This window comes from Rhineura floridana, chromosome 11 (assembly GCF_030035675.1).
Source record: "Rhineura floridana isolate rRhiFlo1 chromosome 11, rRhiFlo1.hap2, whole genome shotgun sequence".
Taxonomy (NCBI): domain Eukaryota; kingdom Metazoa; phylum Chordata; class Lepidosauria; order Squamata; family Rhineuridae; genus Rhineura; species Rhineura floridana.
In genome coordinates this window covers 52,125,767-52,143,659 of record NC_084490.1, presented here as the reverse complement: position 1 = coordinate 52,143,659, position 17,893 = coordinate 52,125,767, and the positions used below count along the sequence as shown (strand labels likewise).

At 44.0% G+C, this 17,893-nt stretch overlaps 1 protein-coding gene across 4 annotated transcripts in view; it reads right to left on the bottom strand.

Moving 5' to 3' along the window:
- FBXL20 (F-box and leucine rich repeat protein 20) overlaps nucleotides 1-17,893 on the bottom strand; it is a 145,224-nt gene that overhangs the window by 28,788 nt on the left and 98,543 nt on the right. For 3 of the 4 annotated variants that reach the window (XM_061588411.1, XM_061588410.1, XM_061588409.1), the window contains 4 exons: nucleotides 12,877-12,931; nucleotides 10,037-10,111; nucleotides 3,116-3,210; nucleotides 273-329 (listed from right to left, as the gene is read on the bottom strand). In XM_061588411.1, the coding sequence (XP_061444395.1) occupies nucleotides 273-329; nucleotides 3,116-3,210; nucleotides 10,037-10,111; nucleotides 12,877-12,931 (282 nt within the window). The remainder of the gene's footprint in view (nucleotides 1-272; nucleotides 330-3,115; nucleotides 3,211-10,036; nucleotides 10,112-12,876; nucleotides 12,932-17,893) is intronic. The other variant, XM_061588412.1, reaches the window with a different exon arrangement.

The following is a 17,893-nucleotide window of genomic DNA, read 5'->3' as shown; positions in this document are numbered from 1 at the left end:
GACAAGGCTCCATATACATACTAAGGTGCTTTCACCAGTGTACATTAGCTGTAGTCTACAGGTGTGCGGGTGCCAGGTCAGTACATGCATCAGTTTCCCTTGCTGGATCTCCAAACTACTTTTTAACATTTCCTGAAAGAAGGTTCAACACAAGGAGAAACCCCGGTGCACAGATGTTAAATGTCAGACTAGGACTGGGAGACCAGGGTTGACATCCCCGTTCAGCCATGATGTTCACCAGGTAACCATGGACCAGTCACTGTCCAACCTACCTCACAGGGGTCTTGAGAGGATAAAATGGGGAGAGCCATGAACATTGGCCTGAGCTCCTTGGAGGAAGGGTGAGATAAAAATGTAATTATTAACAGCAGCAACTCTCTGAGGATCAGGAGAAGGGAAAGATTAGGCATTTTACAGCTATGCTTTTTGAATTCTGCTCTTTTTTTGAGGAAGAAACTCTGTCACCACATAATGTACCAGAAAAAAATGCATTGTACATATCCTGCATTTCAAGTAACAAAAACATCAGAATTCTGTATAATCTTATGTTTTAATACTTCACAATCTTTATCTCACCATCCTTGAAATGATCCTTCCTACAAAGTCACTTTATGGTCCAGTTCACACATCATAGTGAACCATTACTGTGAATGCAGAGAAGGCTCCTGCTTCTCTCTTCCCCTAGGTGCAAACGGGAGCAACAAACCACAACCCCAGGCTTAATGTTATGCCCAAACCAATATTGCAGTTTGTTTTGCTCAAACAAGCCACAATCCTTGGTTCAATTGTAATGCGAAGCCAGGGAATTTGGTTTATGTTGCTCCAGCTCTCATTAGGGGAGGAGTGAAGTGGGGCAAACCATTAACTATAGTTTACTGTGATGTGTGAATGTTGCCATTATCAGCCACCGTTTACAGACTAGGGAATGTAACCTGCAATTTAGATTTAGATAGTTGCCTAGTTCAAATGTCAGAGCCAAGGCACATTTTGATCCTTAGAACTGTACTAAGGGCTTGAGCACTCTTCTCTTGTGTTTTCTGGATTATGATAGTTTACAATGATATTTAAACTGGGGGAGAAGAGGGAGCATAGGTGCCTGTGGCATATTCCTGACAGTCAAGCCATGATGCAGATATCTGAACTGTGCCAGGGTGTATGGAGGATGACCACAATCTCCTGCATTTCTCTTGTGACAGGCAAATTTCTCTCAAAATCTGTTCTGGAAAGACTGAAAGTCTGCTTCTGGTAGGTACCAAAACCACATCAAGAAACTGAAAATCTGCTGCGCAATCATTATGAAGTTCCTGTCCCTATTATGGTTCTGCAACAGAACCACCTCCTCAGAAAGGGCAGATCCACTTAAGATGACATCTACCTACAATCAAGTAGCCATGGAATCATAATGATCTCAGTGCTCTAAACCAGGAAGAGCTGAACACGGTGGGAGATAGTTCAGTTTCTTGAGAGAGTGCCTATGTATGTACCTTCATGACTGGCAGATAGGGAGAAGCATGTTGGCCTGTAGTAAATTATTAGCATCACATTATTATATATTATTACCAATATAGAAAAGTTATTCGCAATTCACTTGTCAAGTAAGGGTCCTGAGAGCCCAAGCTGATACTCCCATCTTCTTAAGGGTAGATTAAAGCATGCCCTCCTCTTGTCTCTGGTGGCCAAGTTTTGCAGAGCACTGGGACAAGCTTTAGTCCTACCTAGAGATACTCCGCAAATCCATGTCTTTCCTGAAGTTTTTGGAAGTGGAGCACCCATATTCATATTCTCAGAGGCAGACACACTTCTTGACTGTTCTATACTACATTTCCTCAGGACTTTAGAAACCAAGAGACACAAACATTTCCATGGGTACTCAGAACACAGTGACTTGATAGAGGCCTTTCAGGGAGCAGATGACTAACCTTAGGGTAGGTTATTATTCCTATTCTACAAATGGAGCAACTTAGACAAGCCAGTCAGACTACATGAGCTTCTAACATATTAAGAGGTAAGGCCCTGTTTCTATAGTATCTACAATTGTGTGAGTGCTGACACCCAATGGTTATGTACTATGCCTTCTAAGAGGGCAAGTGTGTACTACATTGTTATGCAATTGTGTCTTCTAATCATGGGGCATGGAAGTTGTATACTTTACAGGGAGCTGCTTGAGAAGCCATGGGACAGCAGCAATAGCGCCACTCCAGACAGTGAATGAAGTAGACCTAAATTGGGATTTCAACCCAAGTTTCCTCAATCAGTCTGGAGGGTACACCGGAACATTTTGTTGCAGATGCCTGCTTCTGTTCTAAGTTATGTGTAGTAGACTGGTCCAGGATTCGCAGCATCCATACAAGATTGCTCAGGGTCAGGGCTCCAGCCAGCCTGAAACAGCAGCCTTGTTAACATTTTGTTGTAGCTCATGAGGGGAACTAATTTTCAGGAGGAAAAAAAAGTTTTTAAAAAAGTATTTCTTTCCAACACTTCTGAAATCTTTCCTCACTGCACTAAATAGTGCTAAATGACTTAGGTTTGGAGTTGCCAAGTAGCTGGGATGGGATGGGCCTGAAGGGTGGGAAACAGAAAAAATATTTTCCCCCCCTCTCTTGAAATATGCCTATATAGAGAGGAATTTTTTTTGTTTCTAAGCCTCATGGCAAGCATTCTCTCAATGCTAGTCTACTGTTCTAGCAGGCCAATTTTCTATCCTCCATACATTTCTTTTTTAATTTCTGTTAATGGACTCCTCAATGTTCTGTATTACCTGGAAATCACTGCTAACAGGACCTTGTTAGCTCACTTTGAAGGTTTTAATTTCCCCCCCTATTAACTTAAACAAGCATACTTCTGCTTACCTAAAAGAGTTTCCCAAGTATGCATAAACCCCTATTATTTTTGGTGGGCCCATTTTGTTTCTAAACTGATAGATAAGGGACCACCTAAGTGTGATATTAGAGGAAATTATGATGAAAGAGAAGCCAATTGTTTTGGGAATGCTATAACTTCAGGTATTACATAGGAAAGTAGTTAACTACCCCACCCTACATGCTCCAGTTCTCCGCTGGATATAAAAATAAAATAATTTGTGTTGTTTCAGTGACAAAGCACTTGACCTCTCTACCTTAATGCGTTGTCTCCCACACCTAGGCATCCACGTAGGCTCAGCTTTCGTAAGAAACCCCCACATCTTTTAGAAATATTCTCCACTACACGCCCCTGGAAGAAGAAGACCAGGAAGTAAATTCGATTGATGTGATTTTCTAAAATAATAAGCTTTCCTTCATTTTCCAAGTAGTCAATAACTTTCTAATTTCTTCAGAAAAAGCATTAACTTTCCTTCCTTAATCCACTCCATCCCCTACTTGATACTACTTTATCATACCCTTATCTTCTCCCCTGTGCATTTAAACTTTGTATTCCAGAAACCTGCATTCTCTAGAATGTCTAGCATGTACATGTACTTGGCCCTTAAGACAACTGAATCTAGGGCAAGGTCACACAATCCCTGTGGGCTGCTCAGATTCTTCTTTGCTGAATGTACAGGCACAAATCATGATTAGATATGCCATCATTCAACCCATATCCATAGTTGTTTGCTGTGGTATACACTTTCCCAGTTTGTGTCTGTAAAAGAGACCCTACAGACAGCTATTTTACTCACCAAAACCTAAGCTGTCAAGAACCATCAGTATGACAGAAAAATGGAAATTTTACTTACCGTGAATTTCTATCTGTGGATAGGGCTGGAGGACATTCCTGATTAGGGATGGCTCCTCCTACTGGTCATGACAGGCAGGGTCTAGAAACTTCTTAGTCTCCTCTCCAGGGGGAGGAATCATTCTGCTCTCCAGATGGAGCTGACAGAGCAAGAACTCCTCGACCCCATCAACACCAACCATGAAGACGTTTATTAAACAGACACGTGTACAAAGTAGTAACTAGGAAAAGGTAATAACCAGAGACAAAACAGACAACTGGAGAAAAACTTCACACAAAATGAGATACCCGCAGTACTAGACATCGTGTGAAAATGTAAGATGCTAGCAGAATGCTTCAAGCCCCCAACCCCTCGCTCCAGAAGGCCGTAGCAGAGGAAGAAGAGGTAGGTGGAACGTCCTCCAGCCCTATCCACAAATAGAAATTCACAGTAAGTAAAATTTCCATTTTTTGCTAGATAGGGCTGGAGGACATTCCTGATTAGGGATATAACATAGCAGTATCCACATCCCCAGGGTGGGCTTCCTCTGTGTGAAACTAGAGATTTAGCACCTTCTGGAACACCTTGCTACCAAGCACAGCATCAGCTGGGGAATAGAAATCTCTTTTATCATGTCTGATGAGGGTATGTGGAGGCCCACTCGTCCCCCAACAGATGTCCATGATTGGGAAACTGCCCTTGCATAGTGCAGAGGCAGCTGTCCCTCTAACGGAATGTGCCCTCTAACAGAATGTGCTGCAGGGTCCTTACCCAATGCCTCATAGGCCTGAGCTACGGCCGCCCTGAACCAGCGAGAGAGGGAAGACACAAATGGTGATTTGAGATGTCTAAACTCCAGTGTGCAGCACCCCTAATGTCCAGAGAGCTTAGGCTATGGGGCGGTATACAAATGCAATAAAGAAATAAAGTCCAACAGGTGCTACCTACGCACCTGAGTGCAGGAAGGATATGGTCAGAAAAGACGGCAAGCCCATCTCCTGAGACCTATAAAAAACTGATGTGGTGGCCACCAAAATACTGTCGTATAAGTCAAGGTGTTCAGAAGGCAGGTGGCCATAGGGTCTAAGAGTGAGCCTGCTAGTGCCAACAACATCCAGTTTAGGTTCCAGGTTAAAAACCTGTGAATCATCTATGGAGAAACGAGAACCACCCCTTTAAGGAAACGCTTAGAGCAAGCGGTTTGAAGATAACAGGGAACCCCCAGACTAAAGGACATACTACTGAGGGAAGCTGCCTGGCACCTGAGGATGGCTGTGCTAAACCCTTTGTCCAAACCTGGCTGTAAAAAACCCAGGAAGGCCTGAACGCTTCAGGACAATGGATCCACCAAGATTTTTGAGCACTAGCTCAAAAACACCCTCCAGGTGGAGACAGACCCCTATTGGTTGACTGTTTACGTGAGGCCAATAATATATCCAGGACTTTCCCTGAAAAAAACTTGTCCCTCAACCAGATCCGCTCAGCCTCCAAGCTGTCCATCGTACACTCCATTAATTGGAGAGAACAGCTGCCACTGTAGCTCCCTCTAAGGCATGTCTGGAATGGACACCCTAATTCTCCCCTTTGCTGGAATGGGATCCTGGAATGGAGGCAGAAGCTACTGAAAGGGCTGGGGGACAAGCGTCAACCATCAGATTATAGCCCGACATCCTCCTGTGATTAAGTCAGAAAGAGCAGGCCCAATGAACACTTGTAAAGGTTGTTATTTATGTGTCAGAATGGTTTGACCTTATACCCAACTCTGAGGCAAAAGTTTCTGCAGCTAGATGCAGATTCTCACACCTGCTTGTGCTGGCAGACATTGGCAATGTCACATAGACCTGTGCAGCGCCAACCATCCCCATAATCAAACTTTGATTAAAGGGACATAAAAGAGTAGAGGGATAGGGGCTGCTTTTCCTCTTGATTAGACAATATAGAAACAAGCATTTTCTGCTCCCTGATTCTATTAAACCAATCCTCAGACAGGGATTATCTGTGAAAGAGAGGAATAAAGAAATTTATGTTACATTTAACACATAAAAGTGGACTGCCTTCAAGCCGATTCTGACTTATAGCGACCCCATGAAACCTTTGGTTGTGTTCATAGGGTTTCTGTGGTAAGCGCTACTCAGAGGTGGCTTACCATTGTCTTCCTCTGAGGCTGAGAGACAGTGACAGGCCCAAGGTCACCCCAAGATCCCCACGGCTTTATGGGGATGCAAACCATGGGCTCCCATGTCATAGCTGAACACTCCAGCCACTGTCCCACACTGGCTATCATTGAAAACATACATTTTAATTAATACTAAACTGCCAAGGCTCAGACAGAAAAACCAGGGTAGTCTCTCATGTGCGCAGGGCAAGTTACACCTATGGTATAGAAACTGAGCTCTTCTGAAGCTGTGTATACCATAAGCCAGTATACTGAAACCCTGACAACACAGAGGCAAGTGGAACTTTTTCAATGTCTAGGGATATAGCCTCATGAAACTAGAAAAAGAGACAAGCCCATCTTTCAGTTTCATCCACCGGGACACTTAACCACCACCCTCTGGGGTGGGTGGGTGCTCAGACTCCATAAGGGTTCCTAAGGTCGAAGGGGATTGCCTTCAAGTTGATTCCGACCCATGACGGCCCCATGAGTAAGGCCTCATGGCAAGCGGAACTTAGAGGAGGCCCACCATTGTCTTCCTCTGAGGCTGGCAGGCAGTGACTGGCCCTACACCTCACTGGCTGTTCATAAGGTAATTATCTGAATTTATTCCAAACTGTGGCTATAGAGATAAGCCAACTGTTCTTGCAAATACTACCACATGTAAGGGTTGTGGGCCTTCTCCTGGGAGGAGGGGGTGTAATAACGTTTTGAAGCCTCAGAAAGGCTTTGAGGCTTTCCATTTACAGGCAGGCCCCGCTTATACGGCAGGTTCCATTTTGGACTGCTGCCGTAAAGCGGAAATCGCCGTAAAGCAGAACCCATTGAGGATAATGGGGTGTGTCGCACGAAAATGACGCAAAAATGCCACAAAATGCAGCAAAAGTGCAAAACTGGCTTTAAAACGGGGAATTTCCCGCTGCCACATTAGTGGAACGCCGGAAAGCAAAGCACCGGTAAGCGGGGCCCTACTGTACATGCTTTCCGACTGTGCCCCCTTAGAGGAGCTAATAGTCTCCTCCGTTGTTGTCCCGGCAACGTTCCCTGGGCCTACCTTTTCAGGCCTTTAAGAGAGAGAATCAGCTCTCTAAATGTCTCAGCCCAGATTACTCATGTCCCTGTCTGTTCTGAGGAGGAAAATCTAATGTTTCCACAGGAACAAACCTGAAATACATAAGATTTCTTCACAGATATTTCACCCCTTATGTTTCTGAGGGAGGAGGGAACAGACATAGCCAACCTTAGGGTTGACTCGGTTTAAGGGAGTCACTTTGTGTAACCCTTCCACATAAAGGGAACACACTAGGTCTTCAGATGACCACCATCTGACATGATTTATAACCTTTCTCCAGGGAGTACACTACACGTATCCACTGCCCCATGCCTTGACCTAAGCACCTGGCATCAGGGCTAGAACACAGGTAAGAGGGAATACCTTGTCACCTAAGCTTAGGCATCCCAATCCCCCCCAAAATCTTGATAAGCAACCTTTGTTCCAGCTGACAACCTCTGGGTAAAGGGGCCTCACATCAACCATCAAGGTGAAAACCAGGGAAAGCTACACCAATTCAAAAACATCATGAAGAGAACCCACTCAGCCCTCCAGACAGTTCTGAAGGAGCGTGGGGAATTAAACCACCTCTGTGGGCTGTTTGGTAGGAGCAGAAGGGAACATCCTTATTTTATTTTATGCCCTGTGGCCAGGAACTGGGACGAGGGCTCGGGTGCCACAGGCTGTTCCTTAATTTACCGGAAAAACTGCCTGGCCAGAGCCAAGAGTAAAATATCAGGTGCGGATTCCAATTCATCCCCTGAAATCTTAGAACAGAAGCGGCCTCAGATTTCTGGTCCCACGAGAACTGGGTGCAAACTGTTGGAACAAACTGCTGGAGGAGCTCAAAGGGTGAGGTCCCACAAAATGGCTGCCAAAGGAGGATCTGTGGGATTTCCTGCAAATATAGCTAGTAGCTCAGAGTATCCCTGGCTTGTATGTCTCCCCCATGAAGGATATCTCCCCCAAGGGGGAGGCCCCTTAAAATCCTGGGAATATATAAAACATCAAACCAGGACAGAGACTAGGATCCTTGCTGCAAACACGAAATGCTTCTTTGCCTATTTAGTAGGCAGCTTTGATTTACATGGGAACAGCCATTCTGCATCCCACACATCATCAAGGGCCTGAGGACAATAATCAGCTTAGCACCAGTCGACGGAAGCCTTTTTAGCTCCCGCTGAATTCGACTGGGCATGGGCATCACCTCCCCCCTCAACTTCTGAGAACTGCAGCACCTTCAGAAGAAGCGGTGGAAAAACCTCTAGGGAAAGAGCCTAGGTTGCACTGGGTCACCTCTAGATCCTTTCCTGATGACTCCCCCTCTTCCCTATCAGGTTCAGGGGAATCATCCAAATCAGACAATGCCCCCTTTTGGGCATACACCTGCTTGGGCAACTGCCCTTGTACAGAACCTGCAACCCCTGGACCATAGTGGGTGAGGGGTATGTGTGTGTCTGATCAGTCCTGTTGACCCATAGCACTCTTTACCAGTGAGATCCTTGTCTCCCACCTGATCCCAGACAAGAACTTAAGAAACTGAGAATGGAGGGGGGCTTCCATACCTTCAGCAGGAATACTCACACACCCCTGCTGACCCCGCTTGGGGTTGGGTAGAGCGCAGGCTGATAGCTTGTTGAGCCTTGCGCTGGCAGCTCTTGAGAATCCATCACATCTCCCATGTAACAGAAGTCTTGGCAGGAGAACAAGGAAGAGGCAGGCAAGGCCATAAAGTGGCGGCTGCAGCTGTTCTGCACTTAGGAAAAAAGTGCGGGAAACTGCTGCAATGGTGAACCACTGTAGCGGGCACCGCTCAACCCCCTGCTTCCATGCACGATCAAATTTTGGGGTAGATACCCCCAGGCAGCACACCTCACTGATTCTTCTCCTCGGAAAGGGGAGGGGGGAGCCGGATCCTGCGATCCCGCTCAGCACAACAAGTGCGGCAAAAACGCGGCTCCACAGAGCAAGAAGACAGTCTCCCTTCAAAAGTGGCTGCCGCTGCTGCAGAAGCACTGTGGCTAGCCACACTCCGTTGCTCTGAAGAACGCCTCACATGGCGCCAAACTGCTCAGCTGAATGGAAATATCCTCCCAAGCCCCCGGACCCATGATGTGAAGGCGGGCGGGGGGGGGGGAGAAAACAGTAAAGGATGGAGACAGAAGAGAGAAATAGCTAACATTAAGGAGAGGAGAACAACAGAAAGCAGAAAAAACGAAAAAAAAACAGCAAAAAAACAGGTAAAAGGAAGTTCTGAGCAGAGAGAGGAAGACCCAACCTTCACAGGCCGCAGGCAGGGCCAGTCTGGAGAGCAGGATGACTCCTGCCCCTGGAGGGGAGACTAAGAAGTTTCTAGACCCTGCCTGTCACGACCAGTAGGAGGAGCCATCCCTAATCAGGAATGTCTTCCAGCCCTATCTTAGCAAATCTAATAGCCAGTCATGAAGAGGGCCATGTGACTGAGAGGGTCAAAGAGCTGGCTTTGTTCACAGAAATTTGACTCTGACTGGCTCCGTTACACAAATTAAGAACCCCTGATATAAACAATACAAACACACACCTTCAAAAAGCTGATGTCGAAAGTTGCTAAGTGATGGTATGAATCTGACTGCTGGATGGAAAATTCAACTACTGTGGGAACACAGGAGTCAGATGATTGGTCCAGCTAGCTCAGTATTGTCTACACTAACTGGCAGTGGCTCTCTAGCTTTTCAGAAAGGAGTCAAACAATTTACAATCTGCTGCCCTTAGTGGTATCCCAAATCCTATCACCTGAAATAAGAGCCTCACCCTCCCTAATGGTGCATAAAATTCTTGCAATGGCAGTAGCTAATGAACTAATCGTTCAGATCTTCTAAATGGGAAGGTCCCCCCCCCACACTTCATAGTCTCTCTCTAATAAAAAATATTTCCCCAAGTTAAGGATTCAAGTCTTTGCATAGATCCACATGTAAATGTACACAAAATAATTTAGCATAGTTCTAGTATCTGAAACTCTGCAGCTAGGAACCTTGCAGTTAGGAACTGTTCTGTCTCTGGGGAGAGATGCAAGTGATTACATGGTTTATTACTAATCTTACACAGTGCTGTAATTAGAGTTTCACTAGAGAAATTGTTTTTGCACACCGCTTAATTATACCTCAATGTCCCTCTGGAAATCAAACAGGTCAATGCGCTGCCAGTTGCTACCATCCAGGGCCAGGACATTCCATGCCTATAGTGGAAAGGGAGAAGACAGATAAAAGAATGTGAAATATGTGGTTAAATATGTGGAAAATATAAAGCAAAACTTGGGTCTGAATTAAACCCACAGCAAAGCTGCTGGCCCTCAATGAAGTACAATGCTTCCAGCAAACCCGTGCATCAAAGGCCCCAACCATGCACAAGTGATTTTCAGTGACAACGGATCTGCTGAGAGAAGGCTCAAACCAGCATTTATTTCTATTGCCATTTCTTCCATTGAATATTTAAACCCAAAAGAAGCATGAAGAAACCGCAGAAGATATATAAACATACACACGCAGGTGGATCTTCCACTATTCTCAAACATGCAAATCCGGTGATTACACTCAAATGCTCAGGTTATGCATCATACTTTACAGTGGACAACATGGTTGTCTGCTCCCACCTTATGTTGCTTTAGAACAGATGCAGCACCCTTTAAAACACAGATTGTCAAAGTGGTACACAAGTTTTCTTATGGAAGCCTAAGTAGCTGCAGAGGAACAAGCTTCTCTCCAGTGTCTTAATCCAACCAGAAAGTTGAGTGTACATCTGGCCTCCCTTCCCTACCCCTCCAAAATAGATGAATGTTTTGGTTGATGATGCCCTGATATTCTCCATAATTTCACACAACCTCCGCCCCCAAGCCCACTTTCCAGCACACATTTTAAAGATGCTAATGTAACACTCTATTTATTATAATTTTATTAACAAAAATGAAGTTCCCTAAAAAAGATCTATAAGAAATGTATTTACACTTTTAAATTACCTCTTGGCAATTTGTCATGCCACGTATTTTATTTTGCATTATCTGCTGGGAAATGCTGGAACAGAACAGCAATGAAAGGCACCATGTGAAAAGAAAGGGAGTCAAGGGAAAGCAAAGAACTATAGAATGTGAGAGTCCTGTTGGATTGGACTACAGGCCCATCTAATCCACACAGGTACGACTAACAACTGTTGATAGACCCATGAGTTTGTATAATTCTTTTTAAAAAAGCTAATGGCAATGGATTCTATAAGTTAAAATGCATTTTGTGCAGAAATACTTTCTTATGACTCTCCACACTCTACTGCCCACCACTTTCATTGAATGATCCTAAATACTAGTGTTACGAGAGAGGAAGAAAAATCTCTAACTACTCTTTCCACACCATGCATAATTTTAAAAGCTCAATCATGCCCCCTATGTCTTTTTTAAAAACTAAATAAGTTCCTAAGGCATTAGTGTTTCCTCCCAGGGAAGATACTCCAACTCCCTGAATATTTTGGTTGTCCTTTCCAGCACTACAATATACCTTTTGAGATGGGGCAACCAGAACAAAGTAAGGCTACATTATAAATTGGTGTGCGCGCAAGAGTATGATAGCAGCAATTTTATTTTTGGTCCTGTTCTTAATACTCCCCAATATAGAATTTGCTCATTCCACTGATGTTACATGCGGAGTTAACATTTCTATGGAGCTATTCACCATAACCTGAAGATCACTTTCTTGGCTAGTCACACTCCTTCAGGGTGTATGTGGCAGACCCCATCAAGGAATACATGGCCAGGATTTTTTGCCCAATGTGTATGACTGCGTCGATGTGTATCAGTAACAATGTGTTGGAGAAGCAAACCAACAAATGTGATATCGCATTATACATCTTCCTCACAACAAATTGTGACAACTATGCTACCACCTCTCTCACCCTTGATGTACGACATACTTTAGCACTCCCCATGATCAAACAAGAGGTCCCTCCTAATTTTTATTTATTTATTTATTTAAAGTATTTATAAATGACTTCATATCAAAAGATTGCTAAGCACTGTAAAAATATACAATCTGCGTGAGTTCAAACCACAAGAACATGCAGCGTTCTCAGTGGCTTATCTCCAGCTTTAGCATTTCTTTCCTCATGAGGTCCACCAAAGTCTGAGCCTGCGCATCATATATAAGTTATGCAATATTTTTCTTTCTGGTCAAGCATTTATTCTGGCCAGGCATAATGGCTGTAGTTAAGTTTCAGGTTGCAATTTTTTTTTTAAAAAAGGGTTAAATAGATGCTTAACTATTTTATTAACCTAGTGCTATTGTATAATTAGTATTTTTCCATCCTAGAAGGTACCTCCCCATCCAGTATTATTTGTTGTTACTGTTGTTGTTATTTATTATTATTATTTAGATTTATACCCCGCCCTTCCTCCTAGTAGGAGCCCAGAGCGGCAAACAAAAGCACTAAAAAAACCTCTAGAACATCATAAAAACAAACTTCATGTTATGATAGGCATATGCACACATCCTTGCAGGACAGAAGGGGGCTCCAACCATAAGCCCCAGATTTTCCATAATTAAGAAACGTGTGTGTGTGTGTACATGCATGCATGTGCACGTGAGAGAGAGAACAGAAAAAGAATTATATTTGACATAGCACAGGAACCTCCATTTTTGCTCTGGTGATGACCTTTTATCCCAACATTTAGTTAAGGGCATTTGGCAAAAACATACACATCTTGTTGTGGTTCTCTTAGGCTATTTTAAAATTTCAAAATAGCAAAACACCCCCCAGTTAGACTTGGCTGACTTAAACTTAGGTAGACCTCAGTTGGTATTATAGGGAACACAACCTATGGAAGGCTAAGGGAAGATGCATTCTACATTGAAATATTCCTTCAAACTGATACGCCTGACTTTGAGGTAAGATGGCAAACCGGAGGTGTCCAAGAGACAAGCAATTAAAACCTTACCAGTACTGGCATGCAAACATTCTTACCCTGGAGACCTGAGCGCAACGGCATAGCGTGACCACATCCAGGAAGGAGAATATTCTGTTAACAAACACATACATACAAATAACTAAACGTTGGAACGTGAACATAGGATTCTCCTCCCATATCGTTTACAACAATCAACAACCCAGGACTCTGCTTTGAAAAATTAAGGGTAGAATAGGGTTGAACATTTGACCCGTAAAAACACATTCAGTGAATTGATGGGTCAAATATTTAAAATGTTCATCTAGGAGAACCGTAACAAAGATTGATTACTGGAACACCAAACTGCAAATCAAATATATGTCATTTGTCTATTATGATTATTATATGACAACTGTAATAAAGATACACACTTATTACAAATAACCAACTCAGTTCACTATTAAAAATAATGAAATTGAATTCTATTGCACTAATTTATACATTATAAATGTATACCATAGGTATTTATGAGCTCAAACAGCCCTTGCTTTTATTTGGAACCCTAGGGACAGACCATATACTGACATATTTTGTTAAAGGCATAATTAAATAAAAACATAGGAACCAAGGAAACTGCTTTATATTTTATACCACTCGTCCATCTAACTCAGTACACTGACTGGCAGCAACTCTTCAAGGTTTTAGGCAGGGGTTATCTTCTAGCCCTACTTGGAGATGCTGGGGATTATACCTGAGACCTCCTGCATGCAAAGCAGATATTCTACCATGTGATATGGCCCCTAATAAAGTAAAACTAGTACAAAGATTAAACACACAAAAACCACCTAGTAAAAAGAAAAGACAAAAGTTAGTTTTAAAATGTGGTTTGAGTGCAATGAAGGGGATGGCAATGATGCTGTGATGCAATTAAAAGGTAGTGTATGCACCACCTATAACTTGCCTTTGTTCGCTGCCCTGGGCTCCTTCTGGGAGGAGGGGTGGGATATATTCAATAAACAATTAATTTGTGGAATATTGGGCTGTAAGCAAAGATTTACACAGGGCACTGAAACTCTACCCCCCCCCCGCCACTGGAAATCTTGTCCTTTCCTGGCTGCTGAGTTTTCAGCAGGCATTGCCCATACAGCCAAACACGTCAACTCAGCATAAAGACTAGTCACTTTTGCAAATGAAAGTAGAGAATCTCAGGAAGCTGAATCCAACATCTAGTATCCCATTCTGAATTTTTTCTGTGCTCCTACAGAGTTATGACACATAAACAGCTCTTCCCTTAGTCAATTAATATGCTATGGATCATTAATGCTTTAGGCCTCAACTGCCACACTTTTGTAACCTGAACCATCTAGCTCTCACATGCAAGTTCCTTTTGAATGTATTTCTTATTTCTAGGATTTCCCCTTCTTATCTCCCTAAATGCACTTGAATACAAGAAATTTAGCCTACATTCATTCCCTAGAAAAGCATCAACAAGCAAGAAAACTGTTACTCTAGCCATGAATTTGAATGCATCCCTGTGCACTCAGTGGGTATGATAGGGCTTTTCTGCACTGTATCTTCCAGGGATAGACAGAGCTCTTTTGGTTAAGAAACCCCTGCAAACTTTCAAAGAATATTTCGAGGACTAAAAGCAGCACTGAAAGCTGCCTAAAAGCTCAGAACAAATGCTCTTTTAGCCAAGCCAGAGCAGCTTGGAGATTCTACATTGTTTATAGTTACACGCCCTAGAGGAGCAAGGAACAGATGATGCCACTTCTCTTTGCCAACCTGAATCAGAGAGAGATTGGAATTCATAAGAGCATTCTTCAGAGTCTGGGCTAGAACAGGATTCCACAATTCCACATTCCATGAACCTGCCAAAACCACTGTGCATTTACACCAGTCCTTTTGTGTCCCCCCCCATATTATCCACTCACCCTCTCCCCAAAGTTGAAAACCCTTCACATCAAGAAAAAGTTAGTTAAGAAGAGGGCAGAGCAAATTGCAGAACCCCCAGTAAATAAATATCTTCAATTAGGATGGGATTCCCCCCCCCAACTGATCCATCGCTCACCACTGGCATCACAGTGGAGGAGGAGGCTGGAGAGAAGGGGCCCTCCCTGGGTGGAAGAATAGAGCAGCAGCTGTGGCAAAAGCCTCCCTATCAGGGCCAGATCATGGAGGAGGAAAAAGAACCGTAAGAACAGGCGCCACACTGCGGGGCAAGTGCCAGGCTGCAATGGTCAAAAATCCACTTAATTTTTACCACTACCACCCCGTGGTTGGAATTGTAGATTTTTCACCCACCATAGCCTGCAGCCTGGCACTTGCCAGACTTCCCGTTTCTCCTCCGTGGTCTGGCCCTGTTCCAGGAGGCTTTTGCTGCAGCAGCTGCTCTATCCTTCCACCCAGGGAGGGCCCCTTCTCTCCTGCCTCCTTCGTGATGCTGGGGATGAGTGGAGTGGATCAAATCTGTGGGGGCGATTCCCAACCCTATCTTCAATCCTCTGCAATTATGGCATACATTGTTTAATAAAACCTTTAGGGAGAAGATGAGTTTAAAAGTCCAAGGGTAAAAAATACCACCCCACTTCTCCTAAATCAGTGTCAAAAATCCCTAGATTCCACTTTCAGTGGTGGCTGCCCCGAAACCTTGCTAATTTATACAAACACATTTGAGAGCTACCTTTGAAAATTGCAAGCGTTTAATCATCCACATATTTTCTTGAGACATATGGACAATCTATTCTAAGAAAAAGTCCACTTCTATGTTGGGTGTGTGTGTGCTTGTGCAATCTCCCATAAGCGATACAAAAGCCACGCTTCCCTTAGCCATTTGCCCAGCTCTGCTTTTTAAGACTAATACAATTTCAGTCCCTTGCACATTTAATTAACCTTCTGACCTCTGATGCTTAATGACTCTACTTAAATAGGTCACTTTCGGGGAGGGCAGAATATACCACAATGAGCAGGTGAGAGAGAGAGAGAGTGAACAGATCAGCTCCAAGGTGGCCCAAAGCCACAGAAGTGAAGAAAAAGTAAGGAAGTATATTGCTTATTTATATAATTTATATAAAAATCTAAGTGGTTGACAATAAAAGTATAGTAACAAAAATGCAAACACTATTCCACAAGATAACCTAAAAACTGGATGATAAAAAACATGTGTATATCACAAATAAAATACTGAACAAAACAAAAAGTTAAACATTTATGAGTCAGAGTCCAGGAAATCTTGGTTATACATATATAGATTTTGAAGAGGCATTTAAAAGGTCATTACTGTCTCCGACTCACAAATTATCCAACAGAGGGCATTCCTGATGGTGGGTGACATCACAAGGAGGTCTGCATTTGTGCTGACATCAAGTGACAATCAAGTGCAGATCTTTCAATACTGGTGTAATGTGTGTAAACTTGGATGTCCCACTATTAACATAACAGCAGCATTTTGCATTACATGCACCTTCTGAACCAGGCACTCAAAGGGACTCCATACACAACGCACTACAGTAGTGTAATTGTGAGGTTCAAATGCACAGACTACCATGGCATGGCTATCCATGGCAGAAATTATCATTGGTTGGCACAATAACCAAAGCTGGTAATGGGTGCTCTGAGCTACTGAAGCCACTTATTTATTATTTATTTTTAAAAATTTATATCCCATTCTTCCTCTCAGAAGGTGGTGAACAAACACTTTAAGACATCTTAAAAACAAAAAATATTTATTTATTTATTTATTAAATTTATTAGTCGCCCATCTGGCTGGTTGTCCAGCCACTCTGGGCGACGTACAAGATAAAAAACAATACATTAAAACATTAAAATTTAAAACCATAACAGTAAAAACCTAACCCACCCCAAAAGCCTGCCTGAAGAGCCAGGTCTTCAAGGCCCGGCGGAAGCTCATCATAGAAGGGGCATGGCGGAGATCATTTGGGAGAGAGTTCCACAAGGTGGGGGCCACTATTGAAAAAGCCCTCTCTCTAGTCCTCACCAGTCTAGCTGTTTTAACCGGTGGGATCGAGAGAAGGTCTTCTGAGGCTGATCTTGTTGAGCGGCATCCCTGACGATGCTGGAGGTGCTCCTTCAGATAGACTGGCCTAAAACCATATAGGGTTTTAAAGGTCAAAACCAACACCTTGAATTGGGCCCGGTAAACAACCGGTAGCCAGTGCAACTCCTTCAGCACTGGAGTGATGTGATTTTGCCGGCGGCTGCCTTTAATCAGACGAGCCGCTGCATTCTGTACCAGTTGCAGCTTCCGGACCATTTTCAAGGGTAACCCCACATAGAGCGCATTACAGTAGTCTAGGCGAGAGGTGACCAGGGCACGTACCACCGGTGGGAGCAGATGGTTGGGAAGGTAGGGGCGCAGCCTCCGTATCAGATGGAGTTGATACAGTGCCGCCCGGCTCACAGCCGAGACTTGAGCCTCCATGGACAGCTGGGAGTCAAGAATGATCCCCAGGCTGCGGACCTGGTCTTTCAGGGGCAATCGTACCCCATTGAGCACCAGGTCAACATCCCCCAGCCTTCCCTTGTCTCCCACAAACAGTACCTCGGTTTTGTCAGGGTTCAGCTTCAGCTTATTCCTTCCCATCCAGCCACTCACCGACTCCAGGCACTTGGACAGGGTTTCTACAGCCAACCTCGGTGAAGATTTAAATGAGAGATAGAGCTGCGTGTCATCCGCATACTGATGACATTGCAGCCCAAATCTCCTGATGATTGCCCCCAGCGGCTTTATATAGATGTTGAACAGCATTGGGGAGAGGATGGAACCCTGTGGCACCCCACAAGTGAGAGGCCAAGGATCCGAGACCTCATCCTCCAATGCCACTCTTTGGTACCTACCAGAGAGGAAGGAATGGAACCACTGCAATACAGTGCCCCCCATGCCTAACCTCTTCAGGCAGTCCAGGAGGATAACGTGGTCAACGGTATTGAAAGCCGCTGAGAGATCAAGAAGGACAAGGAAGGTGCATTCGCCCCTATCCCACGCCCTCCTCATATCATCTACCAAGGCGACCAAGGCTGTTTCAGTCCCATGTCCAGGCCTGAAGCCTGATTGAAATGGATCCAGATAATCCG